The sequence below is a fragment of the Macaca mulatta genome, chromosome 5, assembly GCF_049350105.2.
Source record: "Macaca mulatta isolate MMU2019108-1 chromosome 5, T2T-MMU8v2.0, whole genome shotgun sequence".
In the NCBI taxonomy this organism is placed as follows: domain Eukaryota; kingdom Metazoa; phylum Chordata; class Mammalia; order Primates; family Cercopithecidae; genus Macaca; species Macaca mulatta.
The window spans coordinates 57616420-57639932 of NC_133410.1; the positions used below are offsets into that span (position 1 = coordinate 57616420).

The 23513-nt window shown below is 42.4% G+C and overlaps 1 protein-coding gene across 1 annotated transcript in view; it reads left to right on the top strand.

Annotated features, from left to right (window-relative positions):
- Positions 1–23513, top strand: part of SCARB2 (scavenger receptor class B member 2) — a 56661-nt gene that overhangs the window by 14244 nt on the left and 18904 nt on the right. Inside the window, exons 2-4 of the mRNA XM_001096458.5 lie at positions 5454–5611; positions 20121–20268; positions 21512–21700. Of these exons, the coding sequence (XP_001096458.2) occupies positions 5454–5611; positions 20121–20268; positions 21512–21700 (495 nt within the window). The remainder of the gene's footprint in view (positions 1–5453; positions 5612–20120; positions 20269–21511; positions 21701–23513) is intronic.

The window sequence follows — 23513 nt, forward strand, 5'->3', positions numbered from 1 at the left end:
CCTACATACAGCATTGTCACAGTCCAAGCCAAGGATAAAATGTGCCTTGGGGTAGAAATGGGGAAGAGGAGGAGGTGAAATAAGCAGGACTTAGTGATCAACTAGGGGAGAAAATCCTGAGTCCATTTTGGTCATGTTGTCTTGGAGCAGCCTGTGAGATGTTCGGATGGGGGAATTTTGTCACTGATCCATGCCACTGGAAGGATCTAAATCGTTTCAGGCATAAGCTGTTTGTTAGACTGAATTACTGGATCTTACACCTTTTTCACTCCCTGTTACATGCATGTTGGTTTTGTGTCCTTAGCTAAATTTCTTCTTAAAGACAGGGCCTATGCCTGTTTGCAGGGCATAGTCCGGGCACATAGGAAGCTCTCAGTAGGTACCTATTGGCTGATTAACTGAAAAGTATGTTTTTCAGTCCAAATTATTAATTTAAGCTGTTGACACTGCGAATTCACCATATAACTTGATTATTTTCCAGTATTTTTGTTTTAGTGGTAGTGCCACAGTATTGTGCATGGAAAAATTCTTTATGTTCGTCTTGGTTAAAATTAATAAGCAACAGTTACATTGTGACTCCACAGTGCCACTGTTAATATCCAGAGTCACACTGTAAAACTGATTTAAGGCCTTATGCTGCTTTTTCATTTAGTGTAACTAAGAAGACTCAGCTGATTACAAGGTTTGTCTGGTGGCTGTCACCACCACAGCAGAACCCTCAGTAAGGAGGATCAGTTGTTCCCAAGCCATGGCTTTCTGTTCAGACTGGCAAAGGGCGCTTTTGAGGGGGACACTAGCTCGTTGTATCTGGCGGAATGAATGACTTCCTGTGCCAGACAGTCCGCGGTCTTGAGGCTGAGGTTATTATTTGTTAGTTTCTCAGGCCTTCCTTTGCCGAGCAAGCTCCTGGGAGTGCACACTTGAATGCCCTGAGGATCAGAAATAGAAGGGGCAGAAATTTAAAGTTTAAGTCAAAACAGAGCCCTGTCTGGACCATCTTGTGGCAGGAGGTTGAGGTGCTTTCTTTGGACACATTAGCATACTGGGACTGCACGGCCACCTGGAAACTCTGGAGTTAAACTCTCCCTTTTCCGGTTCCTCACCTGTGGGCTCCTGACCAGGAGCTGACCGTGACCTCACACAGCTGTCCTAGTTTCCTTTCCTCCAGATGGCGGGGGTGACACTCCAGGAAACCCTGAGAGTTCAGGGTCCAACTTATGGCTGCTCCATAGTTTCACTGTCCCTCTGGGGCTAGAGTTGCCAAATAAAATAAAATACAGGACACCCAGTTAAATTTGAATTTCAGATAAACAACAAATAACGTTTTAGTATGAGTCTGTCTTGTGTGATATTTCAATTTAGTCCGATGTATCAGTTGTTAACATCCTGCCATATTTACTTTATCTCTCTGGTGCACTTTTTCTTGAATTATTTGAATGTAAGTTATAGATATCACACACTTTGTTCCTAAATCCTTCAGCATGCATCTCCTATGAATAAAAGCATTTTTGACGTAGCCCATGCAATATTTGGGACATAATCATATTATAAAATTATTTGTTGTTTATCTGAAATTCAAATTTAACTGAGTATCCCAGGTTTTATTTGCTAAATCTGGCAACTCTACCCTCAGGGTGCCATAGGGTGGCAGCTGCTGCATGGGTGAGCAAATCTGCAGGCCTGGACTTGGTCAGATTTCATTTCACTTACTGGCTTTGTGACTTGGGACAGCCAGTGCCACCATTTCTTTGTTTGCAAAATGGGGATTTTAATTTTGTAGTGTCATTGTAAAACTCAGAGATAATGTACATTGTAAAGCCCCTAGCACAGCACCTGACTTTAGCAGACTCATAGTAAATTGCAGCTGGGGTGGTAGTAATGGTAACTGAATGGTAACTGTCATTTTCTGAGCTGAAAGTGAGAAAATAAAAATAAAGACACAACTGTTTTAGAAATGTTGGCAGCTGTATTTACAACTTCCCTCTGTTCTTTCATTCCCCATCTCTCTTCCTACTTAGTGCATTCGTGTGAGCATGCGCGCGCGCACGCGCGCACACACACACACACACACACACACTCTCTCTCCCTCTCTCTCTCTCTCTCTCTCTCTCTCTCTCTCTCTCTCTCTCTCTCTCTCTCTTTCTCTCTCACTCACTCACTCTCCAACACATGATCTACTCTGGGATTGACAGAGAGTTTCCTGACAAACATCCAGCTTGTAAGGTGGAGGAAAAGAGACACATGAAAGGATCAGGAAAAGCCACCACTCTTTGAGGGCAAGATGTGAATGGAGTAAAAGGGGCTATGAGGATTTGTCTGAGTGCCGGTGACTCAGCTAAGAAGTGGCCAGGCAGAGAAGGGCCGTAGGGGTGGAGGCAGACAGAGGAGAAGCCCCGCTGTAACACAGTCTGGGTTGGTTGTGACTCTGGCATGCTGTCAAGGACTGTTTTTATTGTTCTTGTTATTTTTCGTTTGCTTTGTTTCATTAAGAAGTCAAATGTACTAAATGTTTATTTCTATCCTAAAGGTTGAAGGAACAAGTTCAAGTCACACTGTTTACACATGTCAGAACAACCAGGTTTACCTTTCCTTCTGGTAACCCCCTGTTTCTGGAAACCCTTTTACTTGTCTTTAGATTTATGGTTGCCTAAAAGCTGGACGCCAGCCCAGCAAGATAAACGCGGGAGGTTAACCATCTGTTCATTTCTGTTTGCTGACTCTTTCAGGGTTCCTAATTCTGAGGTGATTTTCTTCACATGAACAAATAAATGAGATCTCAAGTCCTTTCTCACTGGAAACTTCACACATTATGATGCTTGTCAGGAAAAATTAGGCAGGAATACAGAGTGCTCACTCAACTGTCCTGACAGTCACAGGAAGGGAAGTGCGGTAGAGCCGAGAGTGGGGGCGGGGCAGCTGCTCCTGGGCCTTTGCAGCAGAGCGGACCGCCGCTGAGGCAGCATCAGGCTGGCCTTTGTTTTGCAAGAACAGAGGAAAGCCAAGATGAAGTGGGTTCTCTTTGTGTGCACTCCTTCTCCCTGCCTTAGGGTCTATCCATAACATCCTATAGAATCGGAGTTTCTTAGATTTTCACTTAAAAAGAAAAAGGTAAGGGAACTTTTTTTTTCCTGCTTACAGAAGTAATTTATTTCTGTTGTAAAAATCCAAACAAAAGCAACAGTGAATGGAAGACTCCTAATCCAGATGTGAATTATAACTGATACAAATTCTCAACACTCAAAGTTCACATTTTGGCTTATTTGCAATCTGTGCTTTTATATTATTTTTGTATTTCAGTCGTTTTTACTGTAAAAATACAAGGCTTTTCTCCATTAACAGATAGAGGACTGTTGGGAATACCAGGTGTCAGGTTTCTGTTAACCTCAGGCACTGTATTTATCAGGCCTCTGCTGCCATGGTGAGTGACAAGTAACTCCTCAGTCTCCTTGCTTGTAACAGTAATATGTGGGTGTGCAGGCTGGTTGCAGTTTGGGCTCAGCTGGCTCAGTGGAACGAGGCTTGACCCCAGGTTTCTGGTTAGCTTTAGGACTAGTCTACACATCTCCATTTTAGAACCTAGGCTGAAGGATCAGCAGCTACCTGTGGCCTGCTCTTCTCTTTTCCGAGGGTGGCAACTCTGAGATGGCAGATAGAAACTTGCTGTGCATCTTAAGGCCTGAGCTCCAAATTGATGCACTGTCATTCCACCCACATCCTGTTGGCCAAATCTCGTCACTTGGCCTAACCTGAAGTCAGTGAGGCAGGAAGAATACTTCACTCTAGGGGAGCCATGGTGTATTAATTTGCTAGGGCTTCCCGAACAAATACAACAGACTGGGTGGCTTAAGCAACAGAAATTTGTCTCATAGTTCTGGATGCTAGAAGTCTGAGATCAAGGTGTTGGCAGAGTTGGTTTCTTCTGAGGCCTGTCTCCTTGGCTTGTGGAGGACCGTCAGTTCCGCGTGTTTTCACATGGCCTTCCCTCTGTGCTTCTCTGTGTCCCAGTTTCCTCCTCCAGTTAGGACATCAGTCGTATTAGATCAGGGCCTACCCTCATGACCTCATTTAACCTTCATCAGCTCTTTAAAGACCCTGACTCAAAATACAGGCACATTGTGAGGTATTGGGGATTAGGACTTCAGCTTAGGAATTTAGAGTATGGGGGGCATTATTCGTCCTATAATGCAGAACAGGGGTGGAACTTGCAGGAGGGATTGTGTGCAGAGTTCAGTCTCTGTTGTCAGCTAACCTCAGTGAGGCTAGGCCTCCTGGTTTTTGAAGCAGGGATAGGCAATTCCATTTTAGGGTTTTTGGGGATCCAATAAGAAAATACATTTAAAGCGCCTGGTGGTGGAGGTAGTAGGGATGGATGTGGTTCGACTTGAAATGGAAGGACCAAAACTGGCCTTCTTGGGCCCTTCCCCTTGTTCTTCTCTCATCTGGGCAAACTGGGAGTGCTTTTCAGAATTGCTCAACTTCTGCAGAAGATACACCATCCATGGAATCTTCAAAAATAACAAAGCCAGCAGGCCCTTTAGGCACTCAGTCTGTGGCCTAGGTTTTGGTAACACTATGCTTCATGCTTCTGCCCATGTGCTGTCTTTAGTACCCTTCTTTTACAATTATTAATTAATTAATTAATTTTGAGACAGAGTCTTGCTATGTCACCCAGGCTGGAGTGCAGTGGCACAATCTTGGCTCACTGCAACCTCCACCTCCCAGATTCAAGCAAGTCTACTGCCTCAGCCTCTTGAGTAGCCAGGATTACAGGCACGTGCCACCACACCTGGCTGATTTTTTTGTATTTTTAGTAGAGACGGGGTTTCCCCATGTTGACCAAGCGCAAACTCCTGACCTCAAGTGATCCGCCCGCCTTGGCCTCCCAAAGTGCTGGGTCACCAGGCCCGGCCACTTTACAAATATTTATCGAAGGCCTTCTCTGACTTATTAGAACTGTGGGCTCTAGGCCGGGCGCGGTGGCTCAAGCCTGTAATCCCAGCACTTTGGGAGGCCGAGACGGGTGGATCACGAGGTCAGGAGATCGAGACCATCCTGGCTAACACGGTGAAACCCCGTCTCTACTAAAAAATACAAAAAACTAGCCGGGCGAGGTGGCGGGCGCCTGTAGTCCCAGCTACTCGGGAGGCTGAGGCAGGAGAATGGCGTAAACCCGGGAGGCGGAGCTTGCAGTGAGCCGAGATCGCGCCACTGCACTCCAGCCTGGGTGACAGAGCCAGACTCCGTCTCAAAAAAAAAAAAAAAAAAAAAAGAACTGTGGGCTCTATTGGTGTAAGATATGGCCCTATTCTCAGGAGACTGCAGTTGAATGCCTGTGAAATGATTAAAATAGTGATCTAGGAGGTCAGAATAGGGGGGCGTCCCTTCCTCTGCTTCTTGGGTTTAAAGCCAACTACTACCTTACATTTTTGTAAATCTTTTGGTTTTCTTCCTAGAAAATTGTGTTAAGGAATGGTACCGAGGCCTTTGACTCCTGGGAGAAGCCCCCTCTGCCTGTGTATACTCAGTTCTATTTCTTCAATGTCACCAATCCAGAGGAGATCCTCAGAGGGGAGACCCCTCGGGTGGAAGAAGTGGGGCCGTACACCTACAGGTAAGTCTTGATCGCCTCCTGTCTTGCAAGAAATACAGAGTGACCCTAATATGGCCTGCATCCTTACCTCTTCCCAAGAGCAGGGCTCCAGGGCTGTGTGGGAGCACAGTTCCTGATTTCTTTGTCTGAAACGCTGCTGATGTTTTGTATGTGTATGTGAAACCTCAGCAGAGAATGGCTTTGTGGACTGGGCCAAGTCTCAGCATGTTGTGTTTTGAAGTGCGGCGGTTTCCTCCTGAGTTGGCAGACTGTGATTATTAAACCATGAAGAGTTACTCCTTACCCTGACGCTTTTGAGGTTGCCCCTTGATATTCTTTTTAAATTTTTTTTTTAAGAGACAAGGTCTGGCTTTGTTGCCCAGGCTGGAGTGCAGTAGAGCACTCATAGCTCACTGCCACCTCCAACTCCTGGGTTCAAGTGATCCTCCTGCCTCAACCTCCCTAGTAGCTAGGATTACAAGTGTTCACCACCCACACCAGATAATTTTTTTTTTGTAGAGATGAGGTCTTGCTATTTTGTCTAGGCTGGTCTTGAACTCCTGGGCTCAAGTGATCCTCCCGCCTCAGCCTCCCAAAGTGTTGGGATTACAGGCGTGAACATCACCATGCCTGGCTACCTTGATATTCTTAAGTGACTTTTAGGGTCTCCCTCCATTTCCATTCCCCACATAAATAGTTTTAAAGCAGTTCCAGAATTTACTGTTGTCTGGGACAGATCTTTCTGTTTCTTACCCACTCCTTTTCTCCACCCATCCTGGGTATAAGCAATAAGCAAGTAGCAGTGTCTGTTAGAGTCTTTGCTGGTGACCACCAATTTCAAACACTGGGGAATCAGGATCCCTTTAGTCATTTTTAAATGATTAGTAGAGGGAGATGCTTGAATCAGAGCATTTTCTCTGTTGCAATCTTCCCCTTTTCCCTATTATAATACCTTCTCCCTCCCCCATACAATAATCTTTCTAATAAAGTCTCTCCTTACCAAATTAGAAAACAAATTAATAGAGGAAGCAGACAACAGGATCTTTCTTTTTCAGAACTGCTGAATGATCAAAATGCCTCACAATTCTGTTGTAATCGATTGCTCAATAAATTATTGCTGACTGATTCATGTGTTATGAATCAGTACTAATCCTAGTTCCTTCTTGGGTGCTCATGCTGTGACTCTGGAGTCAGATGACCCATTTTGACCGTGCTTCCATTTCCTTATCTATAAAATGGGGATACAAATAGGACCTCCTTCACACGATTGTTATGAAGATTGAGTCAATGAGTCATTATGTACAAAGTGCTTAGACTAGTGCCTAGCACATAATTAGTGATACTTAAGTGTTTGCTCTTACTATTAGTTGGATTAGGCTATTTTTGCATTGCTATAAAGAAATACCTGAGTCTGGGTAATTTATAAAGAAAAGAGGTTTAATTGGCTCACGGTTCTGCAGGCTGTACACACATGGCATGCTGGCTCTGCTTGGCTTCTAGGGAAGCCTCAGGGAGCTTTTACTCATGGCAGAAGGCAAAGCAGGAGCAGGCACGTTACATGGCGAAAGCAGGAGCAAGGGATGAGGAGGTGCCACACTTTACAACAACAAGATCTCGTGAGAACTCACCACTTTGTGAGGACAGCACCAAACCATGAGGGATCCTCCCCTATGACCCAAACACCTCCCACCTGGCCCTACCTCCAACACTGAGGATTATAGTTCAACATGAGATTTGGAGGGGACATCCAAACTGCATCATTCCACCCCTGGCCTCCAAATTTCATGTCCTTCTCACATGTCAAAATATAATCATCCCTTCTCAATAGTTCCCAAAGTCTTAACTCATTCCAGCATTAACTCAAAAGTCCTAAGTCCCAAGTCTCATCTAGAGATGAATTCCTTCCACCTGTAATCCTGTAAAATCAAAACAAGTTATTTCCTTCCAAGATACAATGCAGGTATCAGCATTGGGCAAACATTCCCATTTGAAAAGGGAGAAATTGGCCATAAGAAAAGGACTACAGGCCCCAAGCAAGTCTGAAACCCAACAGGGTAGTTATTAAATCATAAAGCTCCAAAATCGTCTCCTTTGACTTCATGTTTCATATCCAGAGCACACTGGTGCAAGTGGTGGGCTCCCAAGGCCTTAGGCAGCTCCACCCCTGTAGTTTTTTTATGCTGAGATTGCAAGCTGATGGTGGCTCTACCATTCTGGTGTCTGGAGGATGGTGGCCTTCTTCCCACAGCTCCACTAGGCAGTGCCTCAGTGGGGACTCTGTGTGGAGCCTTCAGCTCTGCATTTCCCCTCCTCACTGCCTTAGTAGAGGTTCTCTTGAGGGCTCTGCCCTTGGGGCCATTTTCTGCTGGGGCACCCAGGCTTTCTCATATATCATCTGAAATCGAGGTGGAGGATGCCAAGCCTCTTTCACTCTTGCACTCTGTATTCCTACAGGCTTAACATCACATGGAAGCTGCCAAAGCTTATAGCTTGCATCCTCCAGGGGAATGGCCCGAGCTGTGCCTGCACCCCATGGCTGGAGCTGGAGTGTCTGGGATGTGGGAAACAGCACAGGGAAGTGGTGATCCTGGCCTGGTCCCTGAAACCACTCAGTTCTCCTAGATCTCAGGGCCTGTGATGGAAGGGGCTGCCTCAGAGATCTCTGAAATGTTTTCAAGGCCTTTTCCCTATTGTCTTGACTATCAGCACTTGGCTCCTTTTTAGTTATGCAAATCTTTTTAGCAATGGTTGCTCTACAGCCTGCTTGAATTTATCTCCCCACAAAAATATTTTGTTTTGTTTTGTTTTATTTCTGAGACAGGGTCTCAGTCTGTTGCCAGGCTGGAGTGTGGTGGCATGATCATGGCTCACTGAAGCCTTGACCTCCTGGGCTCAAGGGATCCCCCTGCCTCAGCCTCCCAAGTAGCTAGGCCTATAGGCAAGTGCCACCACATCTGGCTAATTTTTAACTTTTTTTTTTGAGACAGAGTCTCCCTATGTTGCCCAGGCTGTGGAAATGCTTTTTCTTTCTCTGCCACATGCCCAGGTTGCAAATTTTCCAAACCTTTATGTTCTGCTTCCCTTTTAAATATAAGTTCCAACTTTAAGTCATTTTTTCACTCCCACATCTGAGTGTAGGCTGTTAGAAGCAGCCAGGTGACATCTTGAATGCTTTGCTGCCTAGAAATTTCTTCTGCCAGGTATCCTATATCATCACTCTGAAGTTCAAACTTCCACAGATCCCTGGGGCATGAACGTGACAGTGACCAAGATCTTTGCTAAGGCATAACACATGTGAACTTTGCTCCAGTCCCAGTAAGTTCCTCATTTCCATCTGAGACCTTTTCAGCCTGAACTTCACTGTCAGCAATTTGGTGACAATCATTTAATCAGTCTCTAAGACATTCCAAACTTTCCCTCATCTTCTTGTCTTCTTCTGAGCCCTCCAAACTCTTCCATTCTCTACCCATTACCCAGTTCCAAAGCTGCTTCCACATTTTTCAGCTATCTTTATAGCAATATTTGACTCTCAGTACCATTTTTCTATGGTACTGAGAGTACCATAGAATGGTTGTTCTTACATTGCTATAAAGAAATACCTGGCTGGGTGCGGTGGCTCATGCCTGTAATCCTAGCACTTTGGGAGGCCAAGGTGGGTGGATCACTTGAGGTCAGGAGTTTGGGACCAGCCTGGTTAACATGGCAAAACCCCACCTCTACTAAACATACAAAGATTAGCCTGGCGTGGTGGTGCCTGCCTGTAGTCCCAGCTAGTCAGGAGGCTGAGGCAGGAGAATTGCTTGAACCTGGGAGGCAGAGGTTGCAGTGAGCGAGAACATGCCACTATACTCTAGCCTGGGTGACAGAGCAAGGCCCCGTCTCAAAAAAAAAAAGAAGAAAGAAAGGAAGGAGGGAGGGAGGGAGGCAAGGAAGGGAGGGAGGGAGGGAAAGAAAGAAACGACTTGAGACTGGGTAGTTTACTTAAAAAAGAAGTTTAAAATTAGCCTATAGTTCCACAGGTTCTACAGGAAGCATGATGCTGGCATCTGCTTGGCTTCTGGGGAGGCCTCAGGAAACTTACAATCATGGTGGAAGGAAGAGGGGGAACAGGCATGTCACATGGCCAGAGCAGGAGCAAGAGAGGGGAGAGGTGCCACACTTTACAACAACCAGATCTCGTGAGAACTCACTTACTATCACAAGGACAACACTAAGCCATGAGGAATCCTTCCCATGACCCAAACACCTCCTACCAGGCCCCACCTACAACATTGGGGATCATATTTCAACATGAGATTTGGAGGGGACACCAAAACTATATTATTGGTCTTTGTGGATTAATTGTTTTAGTCTGTACAAGTCAATATGTAGAATTATAAAGATGAACCCTGTTGCTATATGAAGAAATCTAAGAAAATACGTGGGTCCTCATTTTAAAAAGCCATTTTGTATGTGTTTTATGCCTGAGGAAACATTGTGTACTGGGTAGAGAAAGTTTGTATTTCAAGCTCTCCCACTGGTGACAATTAGAAGTTGAACCAGGATCAGTATCTAAGTGTCCCATTGTTTGTTGTTGTTGTTATTTTTAAATGAAGTTCCTTAAGATGTGATGGAGACTCTGCAAACTATCCAAAATAGTGTCATTCCAACATGTTACCAATATTTAGAATTATTAATGAGACACTTTACAATCTTTTTTATACTATTTTTGAAATCCTGTGTGCATTTTACACTTATAGAACATTTCATTTCAGACTAGCCACATTTTGAATGTGCAATAGCCATATGTGGCTAGTGGCTACCCTATTAGACAGCATAATTCCAACCATATTCCCATGATTTTTTTTTTCTTTTTTTTTTGAGACAGAGTCTCATTCTGTCTCCCAGGCTGGAGTACAGTGGCACGATCTTGGCTCACTGTAACCTCTGTCTCCCAGGTTCAGGTGATTCTTCTGCCTCAGCCTCCCCCGTAGCTGGAATTACAGGTGCGTGTCACCACACCTGGCCAATTTTTTGTATTTTTAGTAGAGACAAGGTTTCACCATGTTGACCAGGCTGGTCTCGAACTCCTGACCTCAAGTGATCCACCTGCCTCGGCCTCCCAAAGTGTTGGGATTACAGGCGTGAGCCACTGCGTTTGGCCACTCCCATGATTTATAAGCTCCCCAGACACACTACCTTGCCAATATTCATGCTGTTGCTGCAGTCAAGAATGAATTCCCCAGCGCTACCTTTCTTGACCTTCACATCTTACTTAGTGCAAATGCTATCTCCTGAGACTTTCCTGACTTAGGATACTCTCTCCCTGTTGCATCTTATTTAAAATGTCAAGTAGACTGGGCACGGTGGCTCACACCTATAATCCCAGCACTTTGGGGGGTTGAGGCAGGCAGATCACTTGAGCTCAGGAGTTCGAGACCAGCCTGGGCAACATGGCAAAACCCCGTCTTTAACAAAAATACAAAAAATTAGCCAGGTGTGGTAGCATGTGCCTGTGGCCCCCAGCTACTTGAGAGGCTGAAGTGGGAGCGTCGCTTGAGCCTGGGAGGTGGAGGTTGCAGTGAGCTGAGATTGCACCGCTGCACTCCAGCCTGGGTAACAGATTAAGACCCCCATCTCAAAAAAAAAAAAAAAATGTGTCAAGTATACCACTTTATAGCAATTGTAAAGTGGTATGTTGATATGGTCTGGCTGTGTCCCCGCCAGCCAAATCTCAGCTTGAATTGTAGTTCCCATAATCCCCGCATGTCATGGGAGGGACCCAGTAGGGGGTAATATAATCATGGGGGCAGTTACCCTCATGCTGTTCTCTTGATAGTGAGTTAGTTCTCACGAGATCTGATGGTTTTATAAGGGACTTTTTAAAAACCCCTTTTGGCCGGGTGTGGTGGCTCGTGCCTATATTCCCAGTGCTTTGGGAGGTCAAGGTGGGCGGATCGCTTGAGGTCAGGAGTTTAAGACCAGTGTGGCCAACATAGTAAAACCCTGTCTCTACTAAAAATAAAAAAAAAAAAAATTAGCTGGGTGTGGTGGCACACACCGGCTGAGGCAGGAGAATCACTTGAACCTGGGAGGCAGAGGTTGTAGTGAGCCAAGATCACGCCACCGAATGACAGCCTGGGCGACAACGCAAGACTCTCTCAAACAACAACAACAACAACAAACAAGCAAAACCCTTTTGTTAGGCACTTCTCCTTTCTGCTGCCATGTGAAAAAGGACATGTTTGTGTCCCCTTCTGCCATGAGTGTAAGTTTCCTGAGGCCTCCCCAGCCATGCTGAACTGTGAGTCAATTGAACCTCTTTCCTTTATAAATGACTCAGTCTCAGGTATGTCCTTATTAGCAGCGTGAGAACGGACTAATAAATATGTGCATCCATTATGACAGTGACTAAGTGCATTTTAATAATTGGCTTAGGTATCTGTCTTTCTTCCCAATGTACTGGAAGCTCCATGGGGTGCAGTGACCAAGTCCTTTGTCTCTGACTGTCTACTGTTTAATGAATATTTTTATGGAATATGTGAATTAAACATCTTCAACTGTGGTTTAAATTCATAGGACATGTGTGGAAAAACTTTTTAACACTATAGGACACAATTATTAAAAAGTGTTTAAAAGTAATGACAAAAAATGCAGTTACTTAGCACCTACCTAATAGCCGGAACCATAGGACTTAGTTCAGGAAACCCAAGTATAGGTTCAAGAAAGGGGAATCAGGCCCTGAAAATGAATGGCTTTGTTAGGAATATGCACATGTGCAGTGCAGGCTGCTAAGAGCTCCTTACAGGCTAAGTGGGTCATGAGATCTGGGATTTGTAGAAAAACATGGCTTTTTAGGGAGCTGTCCAAACCCTCTGTGGAGCCTGCTAGTCTCTACATGTGCCTTTTGCAGTCATTCACTGGATTTGATTTCTGTCACTTGTGGCTTTATGATGCTATTGTTTAGGCTGGATAAGACAGAACATTCCAGTAGCTCCTGCTCCAGTGTTTTCTCCCAACTGACTCAGCTGACTCCATCAATCATATGCCAGGGGGCCTGGGACAAAGGAAGGGGAGGGTATGTAGCCCCTTTCGCCAGTTATTATGGATTGGTGTGGTGGTGGGAAACCTCTGAGATGGGGAAGGGCCAAGCAGGGCTGTGGAGGTGGGCCCAACTCATCTGACACAGGATTTACAGTGGCACATTTCCCAAACCTTTCACATATTGGGGAGTTCAGAATAGTAATATTTTTGGGAAAAGACGATGGGCGTTCCAAATGTTGATAACAGCCAGATAACAGTCTGTTTTAAGGAATGCAGTGTATTATTTATATTTTTGTAAAGCTACGGATTGAGCAGCCCTGGAACAGGTCTGTGAATACAAGGCTCATTGGCCTTATGATCCTTTTGCTCAGGGACATATTTGTATAAAATTTGTATCCAAGTCATGGTATCCCATGGCTTCTGCAGCCTTTTTGAGGTTTATTTTTTGTCTTGTCAGATACCTTTTTCTATTTTGCATACCATTTAATATTTCAAGGATTAAAAAAGAAAACAGTTTGTCTAAGGGCACTTCCAGTTAATTTTCATATTTCTAAGAAGTATTTGCTAAATTTACAATATCCCGTGAAATATCTTATTTTGGGGTTTCTTAGTTTTGCCATTTGGATTATTCATTTCTTTTTTAGGCTTGTATTATTTAAAAAGATGTAAGGGCTATATCTTAAGTTATTTTATTATTCATTGATATCAAGTAATACTGGATTTTCAAATATCAACATATATAATGTATACAGCATTATCTTTAAGAGTGTAAACTATATATTATTAAAATTACACATATATATGTGTCCCATATATATAATCACTAAAGATCAACTTGAAAATGCAGTAAAGTTTTGAACAAAAATTACTATCCACGGCTTCACTGTCTGAAAAATAACCAATGCTAACTAACATTTTAGTGGATATCTTCTCGGCCATTTTTCCATGGATGAGTTTTAGACGATTATCATACTATGTACATATGCATGTGCACATATAAAATACACATTTTTTTATTCACCTAATGTTATAGCATAGGATTTTTCAATTTTATATTTTTGTCTTCATACAAATGAATTTTAATGATGATTATATTTTATAGAGTAAATGTATTACTACACCTAACTGTTCCTTTCCTGAACATGTAGATCCGTTTTCATTTTCTCCTCTGGTTACCTCATGGATTGAATGTTCTGCCCATGTTTGCGAGCCAGTTGTGTTTCCACACTTTTAGTTCTTGTCCTTTGTTTATTTGCTTATCTGGGTTCTGGAACATTCATGCCACTCTGTGAACTTTTTATGTTTCATTTGGGGCAACTGTTTTTCCGTTGTTTGCCTTGTTAATTTTTAAAATATATTGTAATCAAGTCTATTCTTTTTCAACATTTCTGTCATGTCTGAGCTTTAAAAGTCTTTTACTCCCTTCAATGGTTTGATGTTCAAGTTGATTTTCTTATAGTTCTATTTTTCCACTTTTAATTTCTTCAGGATCTAAGTGTCTTCCTTGCAATTTAGCAAAGGCAGGAATTTTGTTTATACTGTCTAATTCTATCCTGTTAACCCTTTAGTTCTTTAACCATCTCTGAGCCAAGCTGTATAAAAATTTTTTTTAACATAAAGAGATAATAAAAAATTTAGGAACACCATGATCATTGTTTCCATTATTATAGGAGAATGCTGTATCCTTTTTTCTAAACTTGCCTCACCTTTCTCTGATAGTGTTTTTAGATTGGTAGCCAAAATTGTGTGTGTTTTGCCAAAATAGAAACAGATTTTGAAAAAAAAATCCTTAAACTGCTCAGAAGTTAAAAAAAATAGAAAAAGATCTCTCACACCATCTTATCATGCACAAAAGGTTGTGACCAGGTGTGTGTGAGTTTTAAATGCACGTGGTACATCAGGTGAATTGCCTGCATGAGCCCAGGGGTCACTGCCTGGGGACAGGGAGAGCAGGGAGATGTTTCCATCTTCAGGAATGAAACTGTTTCTTGCACACTGTCAACAAGTGGCTGAGTCTTCTCCCGATCCTGTTCTTACCACTTCTTCTCAGTATCCTGCTTTGTATCTAGAGGTTGCTGCCTTCGGTTACCTGAGTGGGCAGGGTACTCAAAGTTAAGGGTAGGGGCTTCTCAGCCTGTGCCTTTGGCCAGCTCACCTTGCTTTCCCTCTGCTCGGTGGTCACCCTAAGACTGCAGTACTCTTTCCACATTGATGTGTTCATCACCCCAGCCTCACCTGGATCTGTGATGGTCTTTTAAAGCGTGTCCTCCTCCTCCATGACCACAGCTTTCTCTCTCCCCACGTGGGAAGTGTTTTCATGCTGTGCTGCCCGCCCTGGCCCTCCTGCTGCCTCTGCTGGAACGCCCTCTCCACCCTCCTACCTGCAGAAGCCCACTCTTTCCAGAATCAAGCAAAAGTGTCTCCTGCAGGAGTCGCCTTCCAGTCGCCATCCCTCCCTCCTCTGTATGCCCACAGCGCATTTACTGTGAGGGAGGTGGCCTCTGAAGGCAGCCTCCCATGCTCTACTGTGGATTCTTGGAGGACAAGAACCAGGACTTAATGTCGCACCATCTCAAGAGCTTAGCACAAGCCATTGCACGTGGTATCAGTAGCTAATCCCTCCTAAGCAGCAGGTGTGCCAGGTAGTGTTCTAACTGAATTTATGTGGATTTCATTCTCATAACAACCTACAAGGTGAGTACGTTATTACCTCCATTTTACAGATGAGGAAACTGAAGCACAGAAGCAGTGAGTAAGATGAAACCAGGGTTGAAAGTCAACCCTGCCAGCCACATCTCAATCTAGTTTGTATCCAGTGTGTGCTCAATCACTTCTTAATAGTAATTCTCAACAGAGGATTAGGTGAATGAAGGAACCAATATGACTGAAAGATAATGATTCTATGATAATATTATATGCATCCAATTTATCAAACACCTCTGTGGAATTAGACATACAGATGTTAATTTTCCACCTAATTCAAATTATTCCTTTTGATTTCTACTCCTTATCTCAGTCTGTTGTTTCTAAAATTATTTCTAAAACCAACCATGAATTTTCCTACCTGATTAAATAGTTCATGGAGCATAACTGAACCTTTTCTTAATGACAAGGACCATCATAGTAATTCACAAATGTTACACTGTAGTCTGAGATTCATTAGCATCTATTAAATACCAGGGACCATGCCGGGTACTTTTAAGTATAGTTCCTTAATTGCCTAGGCCAAAAATTTGCTTTGTTTTTTGTTGTTGTTTTTGTTTTGTTTTTTCAAACTCTTGTTTGTATTTCTGAAAGATCCTTTGGTCTTCTTTGATCTTGTAGGACAGTAACTGATCAATATGCCCCTCTCTGCAGGTACCAGCCTTGGCTTACAGAAAAGTTTGACTTTGAAATTTCCTTTCCTCCTCCATATGCCAATAAATTACTGTGAATTAACCTCTGTGTAAAATCAGGGAATACCCTGGATGAGAGGTGAGGTCACCAGGATTCTTAACCTGGCCCTGACACTTTTGATTGGTCCTGAATCTACATATTCTTATCTATGAAAAGACTGAGTTAATGATTTCTAAGTGAAGGCTCTTTGGTTATAAGCAAAATAAACTACCTCTGGCTAATTTAAGTAAAAGGGGAATCTGCTTGGAGGCTGTAAAGTAGGTTAACAGAATCAAGGAGAGCAGCTTGGAAGACAAAAGCAGGATGCAGGGCAGCTTTAAAGATCCAGGTCACGAGAATGTATTGATCATCACATCATGTGTCTGCCACCAGGAGGAATCCTGTCTGTTACTGAGTTTTCTTGTTTTTAAATTAAATTCTTTTTTGGTAGAGACAAGGTCTTGCTCTGTTGCCCATGCTGGAATGCAGTGGCACAATCATAGCTCACTGTAACATCAAACTCCTGGGCTCAAGCCACCCTCCCACCTTAGCCTCCCAAGTAGCTGACACTACAGGTACAGGTCACCATGCCTGGCTCTTTCACTGTGTTTTCTGTCTTGAGGCACTGTGCTTAGGATTCAGAGGCCAGAAGAAAGGAATTGGTTGAGCTTAGGTCCCATAGCACCCTTGACCGATGGTCTTACACAGCTGTACAGTACAAGAGAGGAAAGAATATCAGGGCTATTACCAGAAGAAAGGGGAATGGTTGTCTAACAAACGAAAAGTCCACTGCAAACACCGAACTTCAAGCTGTGTAAGTGTTTTAACATGGAAGTGTCTATCAGATTTTTTAATATATTCTTTGTAAACTGGAAGGGCATGTAATTTATCATTTAGATTTGGCTTTGGTTAGAGGCATTTGTTAGAGGCATTAGCTGGTTTCATCCTACAGGCGTTTCTTAGGTTCCTGTTATGAGAGGTTGTCTCATACAGAGGGAGGAGCACCTTGTGCTAATGAGAAAGACGTGGGATCAAGTTCTGACTCTTCTGCCTATGTTCTGTGTCCCCGTCTGTGAAGTGGGGCAATACTACATGCTCTATTTGTACTACAGACTTGTAAGGATTCAATAAAATAAAATAAAATAAAATAATGTGGGTTAAACTCTTTGAAGAGATATGCAAGTGTCAGATATTTATAGGATTTGTGGGCATAGCTTGGTGCTTAGTGTGATATGATGTGTGATATGCGTATATGTGATACGAAGTGTGCTTCCTTCTGTACACTTGACAGAGTATAGGATATAGACATGTGATATGATGAAATGTATTTAGTCTTCCTCCATTTCCTGGTATACAGCTCCTAAAATCCTGGGAATCTCCTAAGTGATAAGTGTCTTTTTGTGTGCTAGTGAGTTGACTGATGACTGGCTGCCTCTATGGCTCCTGGATAGGAGCTGGTCCTGAAAGAAGAGGACAGGATTAGAGGGTTGGGACTTTTAGCCCCATCCCCCAACCTCCCAGGAGGGGAGAGGGGCTGAAAGTTGGGTTGATCACAAATGACCAGTGATTTAATCAATCATGCCTATGTAATGTAGCTTCCATAAAAAAAACAAAAGGACTGAATTTGGAGAGTTTCCAGAGAGCCGAACATGGGAGGTTCCTGGAGAGTAGCGAGCCTGCAGAGGGCATGGAAGTTCTGAGCTCCTTCCCCTATACCTTGCCCAATGCATCTCTTCATCTGTGTACTTTGTAATATCCTTTATAATAAAATGTAAGTGTTTCCCTGAGTATTCTGGGCTGCTCTAGCAAATTAATTGAGCCCAAGCATGGGGGGATGGGAATCCCAATTTATAGCCATTGGTTTGGCAGCACAGGTAAAACAGCCTGGGGCTTTTGATTGGCATAGGAAGTGGAAGGCAGTCTCAACCTGTAGAGTCTGATGCTATGTCCAAGTAGAAAGTATCAGAATTGAATTGAATTGGAGGACACTGCAGAATTATTGGTGGGGAGAAAACGCCACACACTTCATGATGACCAGAAGTCTCAGAAATCTTCTGTGTAAATTGTTACAGTATGAGAGCACAGAAAAAAATGGTTTGTTTTTTTCTACTGGAGAAGATACAAAGACTCATTTATTTTTATGCATCGTATGAAAGCTTTTGTTTATTTTCTCATCTGTTTTTATTTTAAAATCTAGAAGGGATTTAAGAGGTATAAAGAGATATAATATACAGACAGTCCTTGACTTACGATGGTTCAACTTAAATGATTTTTTGACTTCGCAATGGTGTGAAAGTGATAATGTACTCGGTATGCCCCTCCAATGATGATAGAGTTACATCCAGATAAACCCATCGTAAATTGGAAAAATACTAAGTTATTGAATCAAAAACAAACTTTCAACTTAGGATCTTTTCAACTTATGATGGGTTTATTGGGACATAACTCCATCATCACCGAGGAGCATTTTTACATACAAGTTTCAGCCTTCAGCTTGCTTACAGTCTGAGGCTACATGGTAATTCTTTCACAATCTAAATGATGTCACTCAGAAGTTTATAATTGAATGCTAAAGACATGTACAGACATCTACAGGTGGGTGAGAAAAATCCCTGTGCTACTGTGGTTGGGAAAGGCCTCAGAGGAGGTGTGGGTAGCCCAGCTGGCCAATGCCTTCCTAACCTGTGCTCTTAAATTAGCTCTGCCCAATAGAAATATTACATGATCCACGTGTGTAATTTAAGATTTCAAGATTTTCTAGTAGCTGCATTTTTTAAAAAGTAGAAGGAAACAGGTAAAATTAATTTTAATAATATATTTTAATTTTACCCATTATTACTGAAATGGCATCATTTCAATATGTAATCAACAAAGAAAAAGGTTGGCACAGTTTTTGAAATTCTGTGTGTATTTTACACTTACAGCAAATCTCAATTCCAGTTAGCCACAGTTTAAGTGCTCAGTAGTCACATGTGATTAGTGGCTACCATGTCAGACATAATAACCCTAGCTGGTTTAGGAAGAAGGAAAGTTAAACAAAGGGAAAGAAACTAAAGTCACTGGAATTTATCGAACACCTACTATTTATCGAACACCAGGCAGGGCTAGGGCTAGTGTGAGGCATTTGATGAACAAAAGATCAGATCCTGTTTTTATTTAAAATTTTGTTCATCATAAATTTTTGGCATAAATTTTGGTTTTAATAAATAGTGCATTAAAATACTTATCTTGATTACTACTTGTTTTGGCACATCTTACATCACTCACACTGACTCTAGGCCCAGCCCTGGCATCAGGCACTTTCTAAGAACTTTCTAATGCTTCATTTGGGGGCACTAACTTGAACCAAACTGTGCTGTATATCAGAAACAGAGACCGAGTGTGCTGGCTCATGCCCGTAATCCTAGCATTTTGGGAGGTCGAGGCAGGAGGATCACTTGAGTCCAGGCGTTCAAGACCAGCCTGGGCAATATAGTAAGACCTCATCTCTACAAAAAAATTAGCTGGGTGTGGTGGCATGCTCCTATACTTCTAGCTACTTGGGAGGCTGAGGTGGGAGGATTGTTTGAACCCAGGAGGCTGAGGCTGCAGTGAGCTATAGTCATGCCACTGCACTCCAGCCTGGGCAACAGAGTGAGACCCTATCTCAAAAAAAGAAACAGGAGTGAATTCCTGTAATTTACTAAGCTTTGGGCATTATTTTTTAAAATAAAATTTCAATTTAATTCAATTTAGAAACAAAAAGACATTGGTAAACAAATTAAAATTCAAACTAAATCTATGAACCAAACTGAAAATTTTGAAAATACTTCAGGACCAAACCATAACCCAGGAGAGAGTTCACTGACTTTGATTCCCTGGTCAAGGTGACCCTTGACTGTTGCACCTCCCTCATCAGGGAAGAAAAGAATGAAAACAAAGTTTTTGAGAAGACTCTATCCTAGGCCTCGTTTCCTTCCCACATTATAGCTTCAGTCTCCAGCTTTTTAAGGCTTAGTAGCTGCAGTCTCTATATAGTGTTATATTGGGGATGTTATATTAAAAATATAACTTTGATGCCAAAAGAAAGGAAAAGTCTTGCTTATTAAAGTGGTGCCTATTTTCAAATAAAACCCTTCTTTCTTTCTTTTAGGGAACTCAGAAACAAAGCAAATGTTCAATTTGGAGATAATGGAACAACAATATCTGCTGTCAGCAACAAGGCATATGTTTTTGAACGAGACCAATCTGTTGGAGACCCTAAAATTGACTTAATTAGAACGTTAAATATTCCTGTATTGGTAAGTAGGCATTTTAATACCATTAATTTGGATTTTGGAAGAAAGGAAAAAGCTCAGTTAATGCTGTTTATGATTTTACATTTAGGAGCCATTAAGTTATGTTGAAATATACATATATAAAAAGAAAAATATTTTTTTTCTTCTTTTCTTTAAAGTGCATCTTGGACTTTTTTCTAAGATCTATCAAATAAGGTCTTTTCAAATGATGACAAAATTCAGATTTTAGGATTTGTTTTCACAGTTTCTTCCTGTGTGTTCAGGATTAGCAATTGTGCAAATATGCCCCTGGAATTTTTTGGTAGCTCATAATTTTAAAAATGTTTATTTGCCCCTTGTTTTCATTCAGAAATTCTATCAGTGAAATTTGTATACCATTTCTTACTTCAGATTTTTATGTTGGATTTTATATTCTCAAAATTCATAAATTGACACCAGAAATCAATAGACTGGGCTGAGTACAACCTACTGTGATTTCAATGGGCTCTGTTTATAATGGTAATTCCACCTAATAATGACACCTATTCTACATCTATTCTATACTGAGACCCATGAGACGTTCTTTTTTAAAATTTAATTAATTTATTTATTATTAGTTTTTTTGAGACAGGGTCTTGCTGTGTCACCCAGGCTGGAGTGCAGTGGCTCCATCACAGCTCACTGAAGCTTCTACCTCCTGGGTTCCAGGGATCCTCCCGTGTCGGCCAGGGACTCCAGGCGTGAATCACTGTTCCTGGCCCAGTAAACATTCTAATTCACCTACACCAACCCCTTCCGACTCTCCCACCCTAACCCCTAGGTGACCGCTCCATATGCAGCTGGACACTGATGATGGACCCAGGACCTAGACAGTATTAGGTCCCTGCCGCCTAGTCCCAGGGGTGTAGGTCAGGTTTATAATGAGCCTCTGGCCCTGCTCAGGAGGAAGGTAGCGCCACCTTGTGGCCAAAGATGCCGACATGTTTACAAGAGCTTTTCCCCTTTTGTGGTGTCTGGATAACTCAGAGCCTGCAAATGGTCTCTTTGTAAATATTACACTTACAAAATGTAGTACTGAGAAAGGACAGAGAAGAGGCTTTGTCTTCCATATGCAGCCAGAACGGAGCTGACTATCTGATTTTTCAGCTATTTAATCTCAACCTTTACATTTATATTTCCAACCCACTTTGCTGAGGGGTAGTAGGAGAGAGTGGGTGGGGGTGCTTTGGAGGGGATGCTGCTGTCTTAATATACCTCTGCTCCGCAGACTGTCATAGAGTGGTCCCAGGTCCACTTCCTCAGGGAGATCATCGAGGCCATGTTGAAAGCCTATCAGCAGAAGCTCTTTGTGACTCACACAGTTGATGAATTGCTCTGGGGCTACAAAGATGAAATCTTGTCCCTTATCCATGTTTTCAGGCCTGACATCTCTCCCTATTTTGGCCTATTCTATGAGGTAAGTCGATTTTTCTTTTCAGAACCTCTTTTTTTAGCTGACAGCGGGTAGGGGCACCCCAAGCCAGATTAACTTTCAATTTCTTCTAGAAATTGCCTTAACTTAACAAGAAGTTAAGATATCTTGTAGAGTATGTGAAAAATGGAGTGTTTTTTGGAAATAAAAAAAACTTGAGGCCAGGTGCGGTGGCTAATGCCTGTAATCCCAGGACTTGGGGAGACCAAGGTGGGTGGATCTTTTGAGGATTAAGACTTTGAGATCAGCCTGGCCAACATGGCAAAACTCTCTCTCTACTAAAAATACAAAAATTAGCCAGGTGTGGTGATGTACACCTGTAATCTCACCTACTCAGGAGACTGAGGCAGGTGAGTTGCAGAGGTTGCAGTGAGCTGAAATCACACCACTGCACTCCAGCCTGGGTGACAGAGCAAGACTCAGTCAAAAAAAAAAAAAAAAAAAAACCCTTGAGTGCAGTGGATAGTTGGGAAGTTGTTAAAAGATAAAGTAACCCCAGGAAGGAAGAGTATTAGATTAGGGGTGTGCTCTGGGATTGTGATGAGTCTCCTCAGCTTTAAATTTGAAGCTGTTTTCTGGCTCTGCCTCTTCATGTAATCCTGTAGCATTCCAGTTTTTATGGCAAACAGCAATAATTGTGTCCCTGGGCCTTCAGGGTTATACTAAACTTAGAAATTGTTAAAACAGAATTGTGAGCAAGTTTTAAAAAATTATCTGTGTGAGAGACAGGAGTCCTAAAAGTAGGGCCTCACCAACTCTGAATGCATCATTCTGGAGAAGCAGACCAGACAGGAGTTCCCTAGAGGGTCCTGTCTCAGAGGAACACAGCTTCACAGGACCAGAGGAAGCACAGATTTCTTGTCAAGCCCTGACTGAACCTTCCTTCTGGAAATAATTTCAAGAGAGCCTCCTACTGAGAGATATTATGCAAAGGTTCCCTTGAGGCCCTTTTGGTCCCAGTGGCTGCAGTCCATCAGCCAGATAGATCTTGTTGCTAATATCTCACCGTTTCTCAGATAATTTGCATTATATAACTTGCTTTTTTGTTTTTACATCATTGAATTCACCAGACTGATAGCCACACTATCTTATGTGGTTGTGAGGATTTCATGAGATGATTCGTGCAAAAATTTTAGACCAGAGCCAGGAATATTATACTCAACAATTGTTCACTCCTATTATTATAGAGGAGCTACTACCTGTGCTGTTTCTGAGAAATCATAGCTACATGCCCAGATAAAGAATTTTAGGAATATATAGTGTCTGTATGTGCCCTTAAGAAGTATAACTTGGAGAGAATATGCAATTGAAGAAACCTTAATTGAAAATAGGACTATATTAATACCACCTTCTTCCAGTGTAGCTATTCTGGTATAATTGGTCCTGGTCCTGGACTTAGGCGTTTAAATTTGTTATTATTGAGAAATAATTCACTTACTATAAAATTTACCATTTTAAAATGTACAATTCAGTAGTCCTTAGTATAATCAGAAGGTTGTGCAACCATTACTGCTAATTCCAGAACATTTTCATTATCCCAAAAAAGACACTGCATACTCTCTTTGCAGTTACTCCTATTCCCGTCTTACTCTCGCAGGCCTTGGCAACCACTGTCTACTTTCTGGCTCTGTGAATTTGCATATTCTGGACATCTCATATAAATGGAATCATATAATATATGCCCTTCTGTGTCTCCTTTTTAAATGTAGTATAATGTTGTCAGGGTTCATCCATGTTCTAGCATGTATGAGTGTTCCATTCCTTTTTATAACTGAGGAGTATTCCGTTGTGTCGATAT